At 33.9% G+C, this 15,752-nt stretch overlaps 2 protein-coding genes across 4 annotated transcripts in view; one reads left to right on the top strand and one right to left on the bottom strand.

The window, feature by feature from the left end:
- sox13 (SRY-box transcription factor 13) overlaps positions 1-15,752 on the bottom strand; it is a 675,553-nt gene that overhangs the window by 564,581 nt on the left and 95,220 nt on the right. The window lies entirely within an intron of this gene.
- The window catches only part of etnk2 (ethanolamine kinase 2), a 38,762-nt gene that overhangs the window by 778 nt on the left and 22,232 nt on the right, over positions 1-15,752 (top strand). For all 3 annotated transcript variants that reach the window (XR_012386790.1, XR_012386789.1, NM_001034175.2), the window contains exons 2-3: positions 11,159-11,418; positions 13,810-13,950. Coding sequence is in view for 1 of the 3 variants with exons in the window: in NM_001034175.2 (NP_001029347.1) it covers positions 11,159-11,418; positions 13,810-13,950 (401 nt within the window). In the remaining 2 variants the exon portion in view is untranslated. The remainder of the gene's footprint in view (positions 1-11,158; positions 11,419-13,809; positions 13,951-15,752) is intronic.

Raw genomic sequence — 15,752 nt, 5'->3', positions numbered from 1 at the left:
AAATCAGTTTAATCTAGTATGTTATGATTCATCAGAATATTAGAAGCTGTTAGCAGTGTAATTACACTTATTTAACGACCTTCAACTGAGCCATGTAACTTAGTTAATATTAATACATGTGTATAGGCTACATTCAGTAATTAATTGAAAAATGTAAAGGTTAAGGTCATCTTCATCATAAAAAAGTATGTGTGCAGCTATATGTATTTACTTTAAAATATCAAAGTACTTCTAAGACAATAAAAATGACAGAATTTATGTAAAATAAGGTCATTCAGAGTAGTGGGTATAGTTATTCAGAAATAAAAAAACACTTATTCTGACTTGTACTTATGTAAAATATAATAATAGGTTTAACCTAAAATCATTAACTTTTTGCTGAGAAATAGTTTAAACCTGGTGATTTGAGAAATTGATTAAAAAAAAGTATAAAGATTTAAAAGGACTTAGTATTTTAGATCTGCCCTGTTATCTTTAAAAATTGTGTTATAATTTATAATGTCATTATATTAGTGTTATACTGTCATAATATTAGCCATTTAATCAAACAGTCTGTTTAATGCACAACGAAATGGTGTTGAAATTAGCAGTAATATAGACGTTTTAAATCTTTGACATGAGGCTCGTCTCTTGTACACACCACTAACCAGCTGGCTGTGACTTCACTGCAATATAACTAAAATAAATCACACTGCAGTGTTTTAAAATCAGTTTAATCTAGTATGTTATGATTCATCAGATTATTAGAAGCTAATAGTATGTTTGCAGTGTAAATACACTTATTTAACGACCTTCAACTGAGCCATGTAGTAAACAATAATACATTTATATTCAGTAAACTGATTACATTTAGTAATTAACTGAATAATGTAAAGGTGTAGGTCATAATTATGTTTTAAGGTCATCTTCCTCATGAAAAAGTATGTGTGCAGCTATATGTATTTACTTTAAAATATTAAAAATACTTCTGAGACAATAAAAATGACAAAATATATGTGTAAAATAAGGTAATTCAGAGTAACGGGTGTAGTTATCCAGAAATAAAACAACACATTTATTCTGAGCTGTACTTATGTAAAACATAATAAAAGGTTTAACTTAAAATCAATATTATTTTGCTGAGAAATAGGTCAAACCTGCTGGTTTGAAGAACTGATTAAAGAAAATATAAAGATTTAAAATGTCTTTAATTAGTATTTTGGATCTGCCCTGTTATCTTTAAAAATTGTGTTATAATTTATAATGTCATAATATTAGTGTTATACTTTCATAATGTTAGCCATTTAATCAAACAGTCTGTTTTATGCACAAGGAAACGAGGTTTAAAATTTGTCGTAATATAGATTTTTTTTAAATGTTAGACGTGACTTTTTCACTAACCAGCTGGCTGTGACTTCACTGCAATATAACTAAATCACACTGCTGTGTTTTAAAATCAGTTTAATCTAGTATGTTATGATTCATCAGACTATTAGAAGCTGTTAGCAGTGTAATTACACTTATTTAACAACCTTCAACTGAGCCATTTAGTTGATACTAATACTTTTGTATACATTCAGTGATTAAGTATAAAATGTAAAAGTATAGGTAATGATCGTGTGTTAAAGTCATCTTCATCATGAAAAAGTATGTGTGCTGCTACTTTAAAAATCAAAGTACTTATAAGACACTAAAAATGTCAAAATGTGTGTAAAATAAGGTAATTCAGAGTAACGGTGTAGTCATCTAAAAATAAAATGACAGTTATTCTGACATGTCACTCATTATTTTACTTCGGCTTAATTCGGGGTCGCCACAGCAGAATGAACCACCAACTTATCAAGGATATGTTTACACAGTGGACACCCTTCCAGCTGCAACTCAGTTCTGGGAAACATCCATACATAGTCATTGACACACATACACAACGGCCAACTTAGTTTATTCAGTTAATCTATAGCGCATGTGTTTGGTAGGCATGGGACGATAACCGTGTTCAAGATATACTGCGCTTTGGAAAAGTAAGGGATTTAAAGCCGTACACTAACCATAAACATAAATAGGTTTTGAGTGAAATATTGTATATCAAAGATACTTATTTTCACCAATAATATATATTTAAAAAGTGGTGTGTTGTTCATGTGTACGTCCATCAAAGTGTCAACAGTTTTGTTTGCATATCCCAGTTCAACCACATGTTGACAGCTCAATAAATCCTTAAGTGCAATGAAATGAGTTTGCTTAGCAAGGTGGATGTTTTGCCAACATGTAAATGTATTTGTCTTGCATTTCCATACATACATAATATAAATCTGATTGAAAACAAAAATCCCCTAGGTCTTTTGAATAAGAGGTTATCGCAGTTTCCACCTGGCGCTCTGGTTTGAAACTAGTTTATCTTATTAGATTGATAGACTTGACCCAAAAGCACATTCAATTCAGAAGTGATGAGCTTATTCCATTTGCATAATCTGTGTCTCACGACTTTCATTGGAAAATATAATTTGTTTAATGTAATACCAGGTATTAATGGTAATAAAGAAAGCCTCCCTTACTGTTGCCTTTTTAATGGAGCTGTTTAAATCATAAGGAAGTGAGCTGTACTAAGTCTTGGTGAATCACAGTTACTGTTAACACCCATAGGTTACATACAGTCAAAGTCAGAATTATTAGCCCCCCTTTTTATTTTGCCCCCAATTTCTGTTTAATGGAAAGAAGATTTTTTTTTCAACACATTTTTGAACATAGTAGTTTTAATAACTCATCTCTTATAACTGATTTATTTTATCTTTTTCATTATAACAGTAAATAATATTTGACTAGATATTTTTCAAGACACTTCTATTGACCTTATTCGCAGACGAGTGGGCGCTGCCATTTGAATCTTTTTGGCACGAGACTTCCGGTCTCATTCACTTCCATTCATTTTTAGACATTTAAAAACTGCTCGTTTCGCAGTTTGACGTTGCAAATTGATATTTCCTTGATATATTATTCTACTTGGTCTGTATAGTCATGCAAACATTTGTTTGTAGAGCAAGTAGTTTGACCGTTTTTTGCCGTTTATTATTCCTTGTCATTTCTCCCATAGGCGACTGAAACGGAAGTTCTAAGACAATCGCGAAAACAGGCGCACTTCCTCATTTTAGAATAAGGTCAATACAGCTTAAAGTGACATTTAAAGGCTTAACTAGGTTGATTAGGGTAACTAGGCAGGTTAGGGTAATTAGGCAAGTTATTGTATAACAATGGTTTGTTCTGTAGACTATCGAAAAAAAAATGATCTCAAAGTGGCTAATAATTTTGTCCTTAAAATGGTGTTTAAAAAATTAAAAACTGCTTTTATTCTAGCCGAAATAAAACAAATAAGACATTCTCCAGAATAAAAAATATTATCAGACATACTGTGAAATTTTCCTTGCTCTGTTAAACATTATTTGGGAAATATTTAAAAAAGAAAAAAATCTAAAGGTTGCTAATAATTCTCACTTCAACTGTATTCAGTGTAAAATTGAGCATTACAGCCCTGATTATTAGCCTCACGTTATCTTTCATATTTATTTGAGTGTTGTCATTGAGTGTGATAGGAAGTGAAGGTAATGCGTCTGTCATATTTCACACTAAAAACAGGAGAAAGACTTTTAAATAACAATTTAAAATAAAGTCCTTTTTGTTCATGTTATTTATTACATTTTGTTACAACTGTTAAGCGACATTTAGTAATATTTTTATCATTATTATGTTTAGTTGATATTAAACCCTTCAACTTGTTAGCTGAGGTTTATTAAATAATGTAATACAGATGTATCTTTCACTTATAATAATGTTTTATTAAATGTTAACATGATTAATTATGATCTATAAATGCGTTAGAACAGTGATTCTCAAAATTTTTTTCACAAAATACCACCTCAGAAAAAATGGTCTCTTCAAGTACCACCATAATGGCCGGTATTGAAATACACAGTATGCCTAATTAAGCGGCTACAGCTCTGCACAGTTCACAAACGTGGCAGATTAATTCTTATTATTATGAATATTTATTATTGTCAGCCACTTTAAACATAATAAATAGTTTGAACAATAACACACTTACAGGTAAAAATAAATAAAAAAATAAATAAAACATCAACGTTTAAATTAAAATGTGATTTTAAAAGTTAATTAAAAATAGCACTGTTCTTAAAAAGTTCATAATCTCCACACTTTTTCAGGAAAATAATGGCAAATGCAAAAACCTCACTGATTCATTTATAGCATTCAGCTCTTTCAAAAGTCCTTGTTCTGCCATTCCAACAAAATATCAACTTTGCCAGTGTTCTAGATAATGTAGCCTTGGTGACATTCAAATCAGCTCAATACACTACAGCGATAGTCAAATTATCAAGGAGACTAAACACCTGCACGTTTTCAACAAATGTCTCAAATCTAATGCCTCATTCACTCTAGCAGAGATTTTGTAGCTGCCTGTTGCTGTGGGTGGCGACCTGCTGCAAACGCAGTTCTGTGTAGGTCTACAGCACGAAGAATACAACCGACCTCCGAGCGTGCAGAGAGAGGATCACGTGAGCTCTACTGGTGCTCCTATTAGCTGTCATCCAAGAAAGTCACTCTTCATTTGCATAAAGATAAAGGATTCTCAACTTTGTAGAGTCATTCGACACGCCCAACGGTTGCTGTCGCTCACATAGATGAAGGTCGCCGGAAGTCTATGCGTTGAAATGAACGTCACTTGTCGCTTTTCGGCTGCGAGTCGCTCGTAGTATGAATGAGGCTTTAATCTGCCCATCACTGTAACAAATGCTGGGTTTTTGTGGTGCCAAACAGCATTTCCCATTGTTTACATCTTTGTTTACATCCTCGCTACAGCATACCTTTATCTTTGCGCTAGAAACTATGCATGTAATAGATCATTCATTCATTCATTCATTTTCCTTCAGCTTAGTCTCTTTATTCATCAGGGGTTGCCACAGCAGAATGAACCGCCAACCTATCCAGCAGCGGATGCCCTTCCAGCTGCAACCCAGTACTGGAAAACATTTATACACTCTTATTCACACACATATACTACGGGCCAATTTAGTTTGTTCAGTTCACCTGTACCGCATGTCTTTGGACTGTGGGGGAAACCAGAGCACCCGGTGGAAACCCACGCCAACATGGGGAGAAAATGCAAACTCCACACATAAATGCCAACTGGTCCACCTGGGGCTCGAGCCAGCGACCTTCTTGCTGTGAGGCGACAGTGCTAACCACCGAGTCATTATGTTACTATTGTAATAGATAAATTTTAACAAATAAAAATACTTACAGGTTGTTACTCACAACCCAAAGCTTCTTCTATTATGGATAGAGCTGCTCCTTCTTTGAGGAGTTTTTAGCTAAATCCAGCACTGAATTGGGAGAGATTCTGGAAGCTCTCCTTTGTCAAATGCTAGCTATATATATTTTATAATTGTCTAGAACATAATTAAGTACTTCTCTCTTTGTGTCGTGTCCTTTGGAAGCCCGAAATACAGAAACAGAAAAAACTCTGTGGAAATAGCAGCATTTTAGCTTTCTCTGCTATAACATTACAGCACCTCTGGCCACGCCCCTTTGCTGCGCAGCGTGAATACGCGCAACCTGAATACGCGCAACCTGAAGCGTTTGTGATCTCAATAACCCAGATGTAGTTTTTCGTAGTCTCCAAACTTCGTTTGCTGTAGGCTTTGCTAGGCTAACTCTGTAAAAGCCAATACCTCTGTTTACATTACATTCAGAGATGTTGTTTATGTTCACACAGCTACATTAAACATCAACTAAAGTTTAAAATATGATATCCAAGTGGACCACCTGTTTAAGCTGTCCCAAAAAAACTTGAGAATTTTAGCTAATTTTAAATAAGTAGTTAGAACAAGAGGCAAAACTATTTTGTTAAATGATCGTTTGTTACAGTGCTTTTGTTATTTTATTCTCATCTCTTTTAAGGATGTTCTATATGACTTGATTTTTGTTTTATTTTATAAAGTTGAAGGCCAAATGATTTGCCCTCCTGTGAATTATTATTATTATTATTATTATTATTATTATTTATAATATTTATATTATTATTATTATTTATATTATTATTTATTTATATTATTTATATATTTAGTTATTTATTTATTTATTTTTTCTTTTTCTAAATGATTTATAACAGATCAAGGAATTTTTCACAGTATGTCTGATAATATTTTTTCTTCTGGAGAAAGTCTTATCAATATTATTAGCCCCCTTAAGCAATATTTTTTTTCTGATAGTCTACAGAACAAATCATTGTTATACAGTGACTTGCCTAATTACCCTAGCCTGCCTAGTTAAGCCTTTAAATGTCACATAAACTGTATAGAAGTGTCTTGAAAACTATCTAGTAAAATATTATTTACTGTCATCATGGCAAAGATAAAATAAATCAGTTATTAGAAATGAGATTTTAAAACTATTATGTTCAGAAATGTGTTGAAAAAAATCTTATTTTCTTTAAACAGAAATAAAAAGAAAAAATAGACTGGGGTGCTAATAATTCATTCAGTCTTCAACTGTATATAGATGCAGCCTATACTACTGTACCACAACATAACTTGTGTTTGCCGCTGTTTTGAAGCCAGGGTGAATGAAACTAATCCTGTTTTACCTCCACACAAGTGGCACGGCACTGTTTACAGATAGCCAGCATAGTTTTCGTCAATGAAAAACATGCATTGTGCCCAAACGTATTGTTCACAGCTGCTTTGGTACAGTGGTTTGAATGAAGCCAAAATGCTCAAAATAAAGCTGCTCTGTTGGCGCGTGGCAGACTGATGCCATTCATCAGATTACAGCAAGCAATTCCTGCCGTTTAGGAAAAGCGGCATGGTCATGTGACAGCCAGAAAGGACAGTCGTTATGTTGTGGTTGTTAATTATAGCCGCCTGACCCGGGTTCAACTAGGGATGCACAATATGTCAACATAAATCGTATTGACAAAATAAAGTCTGTCGTTTTATATTATTTCGTGGTGTCGCAAAATACATTTGAATGAGCAATTTGGATGGCATGATGGCTCAGTGGGTAGCACTGTCGCCTCACAGCAAGAAGGTTGCTGGTTCGAGTCCCGACTGGGTCAGTTGGCATTTCTGTGGGTTTCCTCCGGGTCCTTCGATTTCCCACACAGTCCAAAGACAGTGTATGAGTGTGTGAATGAGTGTATGAGTGTTTCCCAGTACTGGGTTGCAGGTGAAAGGGCATCCGCTGCTTAAAACATATGCTGGAATAGTTAGCGGTTCATTCCACTGTGGTGACTCCTGATAAATAAGACACTAAGCTGGAAAAGGGAAAATGAATGAATGAATTTGGAGACAGGATGAAACATAAATAGCAAAATGGTGAAAAAGATGCAAGCTTGATTTAAAAAAAAAAAGTGTTTTATATTTCATTAATATTTATTCTCTTTTTTACTTTGTTAATTGACATTCGGCCATGAGTTTTACAGAAGGTGAGAAAAATAATCCTATATTAATGAGTACATATTTGAGAATGTACTTTAAAATGTCAAAAATGAAATGGTCCATTGCATGTGGTCAGTATTAAATTATTAAATATATCGTCATATATAGTCAAAATTATAAGTCCTCCTGTGAAATATTTATTTATTTATTTATTTATTTATTTTTTATTAGAATATGCAAAAATCATACAAATACAAGAAAACGTCAACAAATAACAAATACAAAGCAACGAAACAAAAACAAAACAAAAACAACAACAATATAGTCATGTACTGGTATGTGCGTGAGTGTGTGTGTGTGAGTGTGTGTATGTATGTAAAGGTAGCTTGGTGGACAGGTCAGAGTACATACATAAGGAACAATAACAGTCAATAAATGAAGCAAGTGTCACAGATATAGACAAAACATATAGAAAGAAACCAGTCAGAGGTAGGGAATAACAACAATGCTTATTAATGTATGATAGTAAAAATTAGAGTAAAAAGAAAGAAAGGACAACAGTAATAACTGACAACAATAATAATAAATCACAAGTGCTACACAAACTACTACTACAAAAAGTTACTTATATTACAACTACTACTGCTTCTACTACAGCCACAACCACGACTACTACTACTACTACTACTACAATGTCTACTAATACTGATACTACTACAACGACTACCACTACTGATACTACTATAGCGTTTGCTACAACTAATACAACAACGTCTACTGCTACTACTACTACTACTACTATTACCACTACTACTACTACTACAATCACTTCTACTACATCTACATCAACAACATCTACTACTGATATTACTACACCAACAACGACTACTACTACTACTGTAACTACCACACCATTACTACTTCTGCTACTACTTACATGAACTACTACTTCAAAAATCTCCGTAACAATTACTCAATAACAATCGATACTATTACACTGTCTACTACTTCAACTACAACTACTACTACTACTACTACTACTACAACTACTACCGCTACAACTACAACAACTGCAACCTTAATAATGATAATGGTATAAATACTTGTAATAATGATAATGGAAAGATAACAGGACAAGTCAGAACAGTAATAATAATAATAATAATGATTTCAAAAAATAAAAGTAATATTAGTAAGAAATATTTATTCTTTATATTTATTTATTTCAAATATTTGTCAAGTGATATGTAATGGAGCAAGTGATTTTTCACAGTATTTTCTATAATATTTTTTCTTCTGGAGAAAGTCTGATTTGTTTTAATTCAGTTAGAATAAAAGCAGTTTTTAATTTTTTAATCCCATTTTAAGGTCAATATTGTTAGCCCCCTTAATCAATATTTTGTTTTGATTGTCTACAGAACAAACTATCGTTATGTAATGACTTGCCTAATTACCCCAACTTGCCTAATTAACCTAGTTAAGCCTTTAAATGTCCCTTTAAGCTGAACACTGGTATCTTAAACAATATCTGGTCAAATATTATGCACTGTGTCATCGCAAAGATAAAAGACATCAGTTATTAGAAATGAGTTATTAAAACTATTATGTTTAGAAATGTGTTGAATTTCTGTTAAACACTATACAGGGGGCTAATAACTCTGAATTCAACTGCATAGTGTTATCATTTGTCAGTCATATGGTTCAACTGTAAACACAGACCGCTCAAGCATTTACATCTCCAACTTCTCTCCATTTCTTCATTTAGTTATGGAGATGAGGACAATTTGCTTTCAGTAGTTTTTCTTAAAACAGTTAAACAGTCAATCGGCACCTGCTCAGAGTGGAGTTTGTTTTCAGTTTGTCCACCATTGATGCTGTTTGTTCATTAGTCATTTCAGGAATTTCAGAAATGCACTAGTGGGTTGCAAAGGCCAGTGCGGTGAATTGTGGGATGCACTGCCACAAGCACAAAGCTTTTTAACTCATGCCAATTTATGATATGTCCCATCGTGATTGCGTTTCAGTGTCGAATTGCAGTTCTTTATGAAAATAAAACTGGTTTAAATTTTGGCTACACAATATATTGTTTTAGCATCGATATTGCAGTGTGTTAATTTAATTTGTGTATCTGAATACTCCCAGACTCCAAAAAACAAAAACAATAAAGCACTTTTTACTAGAGCTGCTCGATTTTGGGAAAAATCATAATCACGATTATTTTGATCATAATTGTAATCACGATTATTCAAAACGTTTATCAGCTAAAGTCAAAATTATTAGCGCTCCTGAGAAATTTTTTTTTAAAATAAATATTTCCTAAATTATGTTTAACAGAGCAAGAAATTTTAACAGTGATTCTTCTATATATTTTTTTTCTTTTTGAGAGGCTTATTTGTTTTATTTTGGCTAGAAAAAAAGCAGGTTTAAATATTTTGAAACCCATTTTAAGGTCAATATTATTAGCCCCCTTATGCAATATATTTTATCATTGTATGCAGAAGGAACTACTGTTATACAATGAACTGCCTAATTACCCTAATTAAGCCTTTGAATCACACTTTGAATCTGAATGCTTGTATTTTGAAAAATATCTAATAAAATATTATGTGCTGTCATCATAACAAAGATAAAATAAACCAGTTATTAGAAATGAGTTATTAAAACTATTATGTTCAGAAATAAGTTGAAAAAAAAATCTTCTTTTCACTAAACAGAAATTGGGGTGGAAAAGGGTTACTAATATTCAGGAGAGCTAATAATTCTGACTTCAACTGCACACAGTTATTTTCCACCCTGCAAAGGAAAGAAATATAAATATGAAAAAACATGTGCTTTTAGCATCTTCAACAATTTAGCTACAAAAGTCCTTCAGTCTAGAGCAGTGAGGGATTTTCTGCTTTTGTTGTTTGATTTATGATAAACACAGGCGGCTGAAGGGATATTGCGCGCTGTCATTAATGGTTTTTCTTTCACGTGTTTTTTGATTCTCGACTCGTTTGTTTATTACACAAATGAGGGTTAATATGAAAAATCACTCCACACCCTGTTTTGACACCTATTTGACCATTAAAGTGCTCGCATTAAGATGACTTTAGATGTGTGCGCTCTGCTCGTCTAATGAGACTTGTGTGCGAATGAGACCGAATGCTGACCGCATGCTTCTGTGTGCACCGCACACACACACACTGAAGCATGCGGTCTTTCGCGCTTTTAAAAGCAACAAATGTGTACAACTGGAAAGGGGGTGGTATATGATGCAATAATCGTTTATCTCAATTAATGGTTTTTCATAATCGTTAGAAATCGATATCGGATTTTCGATTAATTGCACAGCCCTACTTTTTACTTCACTTGCATTTTTGCTGTACTGTATTTATCAATATTTGTCATTGGTTTATTATATTTTATCTAGATGCACTGCCCTCCAAATAGAGCTATTCCAGTCATGTGGAGAAATTGTACTCAAAATCTATTGCAAAAAAATACACACTATAGTGACGTACATCCAGTGGAAATGGTTCTGAAACGATAAATAAAATGTAGGACGGTGCATGATTTAGTTTTTTTGTAACTGATTGTGTTGATGAAAGATTAGCATTACTGTTAATCTAAATTATTAAAATCTTCAAAATGTTTTTTTTTTTTTTTCAATTTTGTATTTGTTTTATCCATTTTGTATTTGTAGGATATACTTATGTTGTCTTGTCTTTGAATCTTTGTTTTTTTCTCAGCTTTTCACAGATGGCACCACTAACAAGCTGGTGGGCTGTTATGTGGAGGATTGCGTAGAGGACGTGGTTCTGGTCCGGGTGTACGGCAACAAGACAGAGCTGATCGTGGACCGGGACAATGAACTGAAGAGCTTTCAGGTTCTGCATGCCAACGGTTGTGCGCCCAGACTTTACTGCACCTTCCAGAATGGCATCTGCTACGAGTTCATGCAAGGACGCGCTCTGGATACCCAAGACGTCAGGGACCCCGTGCTGCTCAGGTGAGTCTGTTCAGCACAAGACACGAATTAAAAGATCCAAATAGATGTTCGTTCTATAAATAACCTATTTGGTTGACTTCAGCGAGACTTTTGACATTAGCTTTTGGGTTTGAAGAGTGCTTCATTCTGAAAGTGGCGTCTGTTTTGGATTTTGTATCTATAATAGTGAAGTCTAAACTTCAGCTCTCTTAAAACTGATTTTGGTTCCAGAATCTTTTCTTGCAAGTGTATGAACTTTATTAGAACAGTTGAATATATATTATAAATAATATTTTTGATTGAATAAATGCAGACTTCTTTCAAAATATGTTTGAAAAATGTAATGGTTAAAGTTCTTTTTGATTGCTATAATGGCAAGGTTGAATTTTCTGCCTCCAATTTTTCACATTTCATTGTGAGGTGATCCTTCAGAAATCACTATAATTATAATAACCTTTATTTAACCAGGTACGTTAATTGAGAACCAGTTCTAATTTACAATGACGATCTGGCCAAGAGGCAACATAAAAAGCAAATATGAAGCTGTGAGGCGACAGCACTACCTACTGCGCCACTGTGTTGCCCTATTATTTGTTAAACTTTTTATTTAAAGAAAAGGAAAAGAAGGAACAAATTAACCAAAACAGGCAGAAAAAAACTGTTATCAGGTGTTGCATTATCCAATCACAATACATTCAATACACACTTATTTGCAATGGCATACTCCATTTATTCCTGTACTTGTCAAGGCTGAGTTATACTTACGTTTATGCTACGGTGCATCATACGCGTTGACGCATAGCCCTACACCGTCTGCGTTGCTGACGTGCACCTCTCAAAAAATGTAACTACACTTCGCAATTACGCGTATTGCAAGCTCTGTGATTTATCAGCTTGGTAGCGCTGGCGAGTCTGGGCGGGACCGCGAGCCAGATGGAGCGATTGTTTACAAGTGTGGAGTCCCGTGAAGGAGCTCCGCATGGAAAGTTTTGTTTTGTTTACTTTGTGATTAAAGTTGTTGCTCGTCCGTCAGTTCCTGCCTCAAAATGAGTGAGTTTGAGCCAGTTGTACATTTAAGGAAGCAAACATCAGCGAAGAAACTCGACACAGAGGAACATTAACACCTCACTGCCAACTAGTGTTTCGGAAGTGATATTGCAGAGCAACAGTAACAGCGCGCAGAAGTATAAATGCACAGCTACGCTCGTTGCATGCGCAGTGGGTCACGCCGATCATTTGGCACAGAAGTATAAAACAGGCTTCACATTTTTTGAATCACATCTTAAGTTAAACGTGAGTCTTTCATCTCCTTTTCCTATTCCCTACAATTCCTATTCATTAGGCCCTTGTTGGAGGATCGGCCTAAAATCATTTTTGAGTTATGGTTTTTCTGCTATTTGCTAAAAGTATTTGTATTAAGTATTTCTCATTGGCTAGAACAAGGCTATTTGGAAAGTATTTATTAAATTAAATTGATTGGGATAATTCCGTAGGGAATTTGATTATGCATAAAATTACAAACATGGATAAATAGAAAAGAGACAAAGACAAAGTGTGATAATAGCTGTGTTTTATGGTTTACAAGGCAGTCAAATAGTATTCCAGTACAGAATTAGAATTTTCACTGTAAAAAAATACTGCATAAGTCTTTACTGTATAAATAATTCAATAAAAGTATTGTTTATTAAAGAATACCATGTGCCTGAAATCTTTGAACCCTGACAAGCCTTAAAAAAATGTACAAATAATAAGCTTTCAGTCCATTATGGTTAAGCTCTGCAATAACTACACAATTCTCATGTATTCTGAACTGTTTCTCCTGGTCAACTATAATCATACCTGAACATTGCATATCCTGCGATGTGACTATTGCGAATATGCACATTGCGAAATCAATGTTGAAACGATTTACTGTGTTGTGCACCCCTAGCTCTAACTATTTCCGACATTTTCCCAAGGTATAATGAAATGCTTTAGTAACATCTTGAGCATGTTTTCAACAAGTGCTAAATAAATAAAACTACAATTCATGAACTGCTAAAATGTTTAGTATAGGATAAAAAGTACTTTGCAAGACATATTTAAAAAAGAAGGAACAAGAACAAACATGAGAAAAAATGCACCTATTTAAACTATATATTTAAATATTGAAGACTGTTCAGCCTGCAGTCTAAGCTAACCATGGAGATATGAAGTAAAGTTTACGCGCACTCAGACAGAACAGTGTATTTGCTTCACGAGGGTCATGTAATCTCCTTCCAGGCACACAGTGAACCATATCAAAAACTCCACCGTGACCTTGGACCAATATCCAATTTTTCCACATAAACAGGCATTTCCAGGCTTTGTGTCTGAGCTGAAATCGAAACATTGCCGTTTTGACCAACGTCTTCCTTTTGTTATTATTGGCAGACTGATCGCCCGTGAAATGGCTCGCATTCACGCCATCCACGCACACAACGGATGCATCCCCAAACCCAACCTGTGGATCAAAATGCGCAAGTACTTCTCACTAGTGGCCACAGAGTTCACAGAGCAAGCCTCCAACATCAGGTAAACCTTTCATTAACGAGTAGCCCTTTATTGAATGCTTATTTACAGGTCTCTTGCCAAAAAATACTTGAATCCAATGTCAAAATGGCACATTAATTTTCTTATAATGTACAATGATGCATTAGCTCTAAGCTCTTTTTTGCAGTGTCTGAAATGTTTCTTTAAATATTCAAGCCTATTTAAGCCATTTTTAAATAATTAGCTGTTTATTAATAAAAGTGGTATCAGTAAGGTAAAAGTTGGTTTTAGGTTTTGGGTAGGTTTAGAGATGCAGAATAAGTTAATAATTTATTACTACTAATGAACAGTTAATATCTTAATCATAGAGAGGTTACGTTTGATACCGTCTGACCCTAATAGCTTGTGTCGGAAACCTAATACTAATTACCATATCAAAATTCTTTAGCACTTGTAAACAGCGATATAAACAATAAACATGCACCTCCAAAGTCCTTAAAATCCTTGCAAATGCTTGAAAATTGAGAATTGTGTTGATTTTTCTCATGATTTACCTTTAGAAATGTTTTTGTTTTTAAATAAAATCTCTTTGCTTTTGCGAAAAATTAAAACTGGAGTTCGACGGAGTGTGTAGCTTGAATCGTGGGGAGGACATTACAGAGTTTCACAAATGTTTAACCAATTTGTGTTATTTTTTTCCAACTATTTCAGTGAGTCATTTGTATTGAGTCACTTAATTTATGACTGATTGAGCTGTTTTTGAATGTATCTGAATGAATTATTCAGTGACAAAGATAGAAAAAAAATTTAAGATTTAAAAAATGAAATTAATATATATGTAATATAATATATATATAATATTAATATATAATATAAGTGTAGGACATTTACAAGAGTAAATGGCAGTATTTCAGTGTTGATAATGGGCTTTGTGCAAACATGCTAATAAAAATATGGAAACCACACCCAAACACGGAGAGAACATGCAAACTCCACACCTAGATCCTAACTGGCCCAGGCAGGATTCAAACCAGCGACCTATTTGCTGTAAGGCGACAGTGATAACCACTAAGCCACCATGCCACCATTTTTATCTTGTATATTATTATTATTGTTGTTATTTATTTATTTTATTCTATGTATTATTTATTGCTTTTAATGACTTTTTATTGTTAACATATTTTTTATAATTATCAAAAAGTGATATTAAAAAAAATGTGATGAACTTTTTTTTTTTTAACAGTTAAAGAAGTTAATATAGCAATAAACACCAAACTCTCTTTCTGATATGTGTACTTTACATATTTAAATGTATGTAAACATGCCATTTACACCACGCCATGTCTTAAAATGCTGGAAAAGTAAAAAAATGCAACTGGAAATGCTTTAAAAGTGCTTAAAGTTGACTTGGGAAAATGTGTAAGAACACTGAAAGTCCTGATCCTTTGAACGTGCATGTCTTTTTGACACATCGACAACACAAACCATGCTTGATACTTCCATGTAGAAGTGTTAACTGGTGCTCTAGAAACATGATGGTCATTCTGCCCTCACGGTGTTCGCCCTTTCGCTGAAGAGAGTGATGAGCAGGGTGTGTGGGGGGTTTGGAAGGCGTGTGGACTAAATTTAAGAGGGGGGTGGACAATGCCACCCCTAGCAAGATGCCTCCCTGGGTGATCGTCCACATTGCCCATGCTTAAACTCTTAGATCAATACAGAGTAAAAAAGTCAAGAGCTTATCATTGTTATTGACATCATTTATCGCGATTCGATATCATTTTTAAATAAGTTTATCGGCCCAGTCCTATTTCCGAGTCTAATAGGATTCAGCTACAGTAATACAG

Source organism: Danio rerio, chromosome 11 (genome assembly GCF_049306965.1).
Source record: "Danio rerio strain Tuebingen ecotype United States chromosome 11, GRCz12tu, whole genome shotgun sequence".
NCBI lineage: Eukaryota > Metazoa > Chordata > Actinopteri > Cypriniformes > Danionidae > Danio > Danio rerio.
This window is presented reverse-complemented; position numbering and strand designations above follow the sequence as displayed.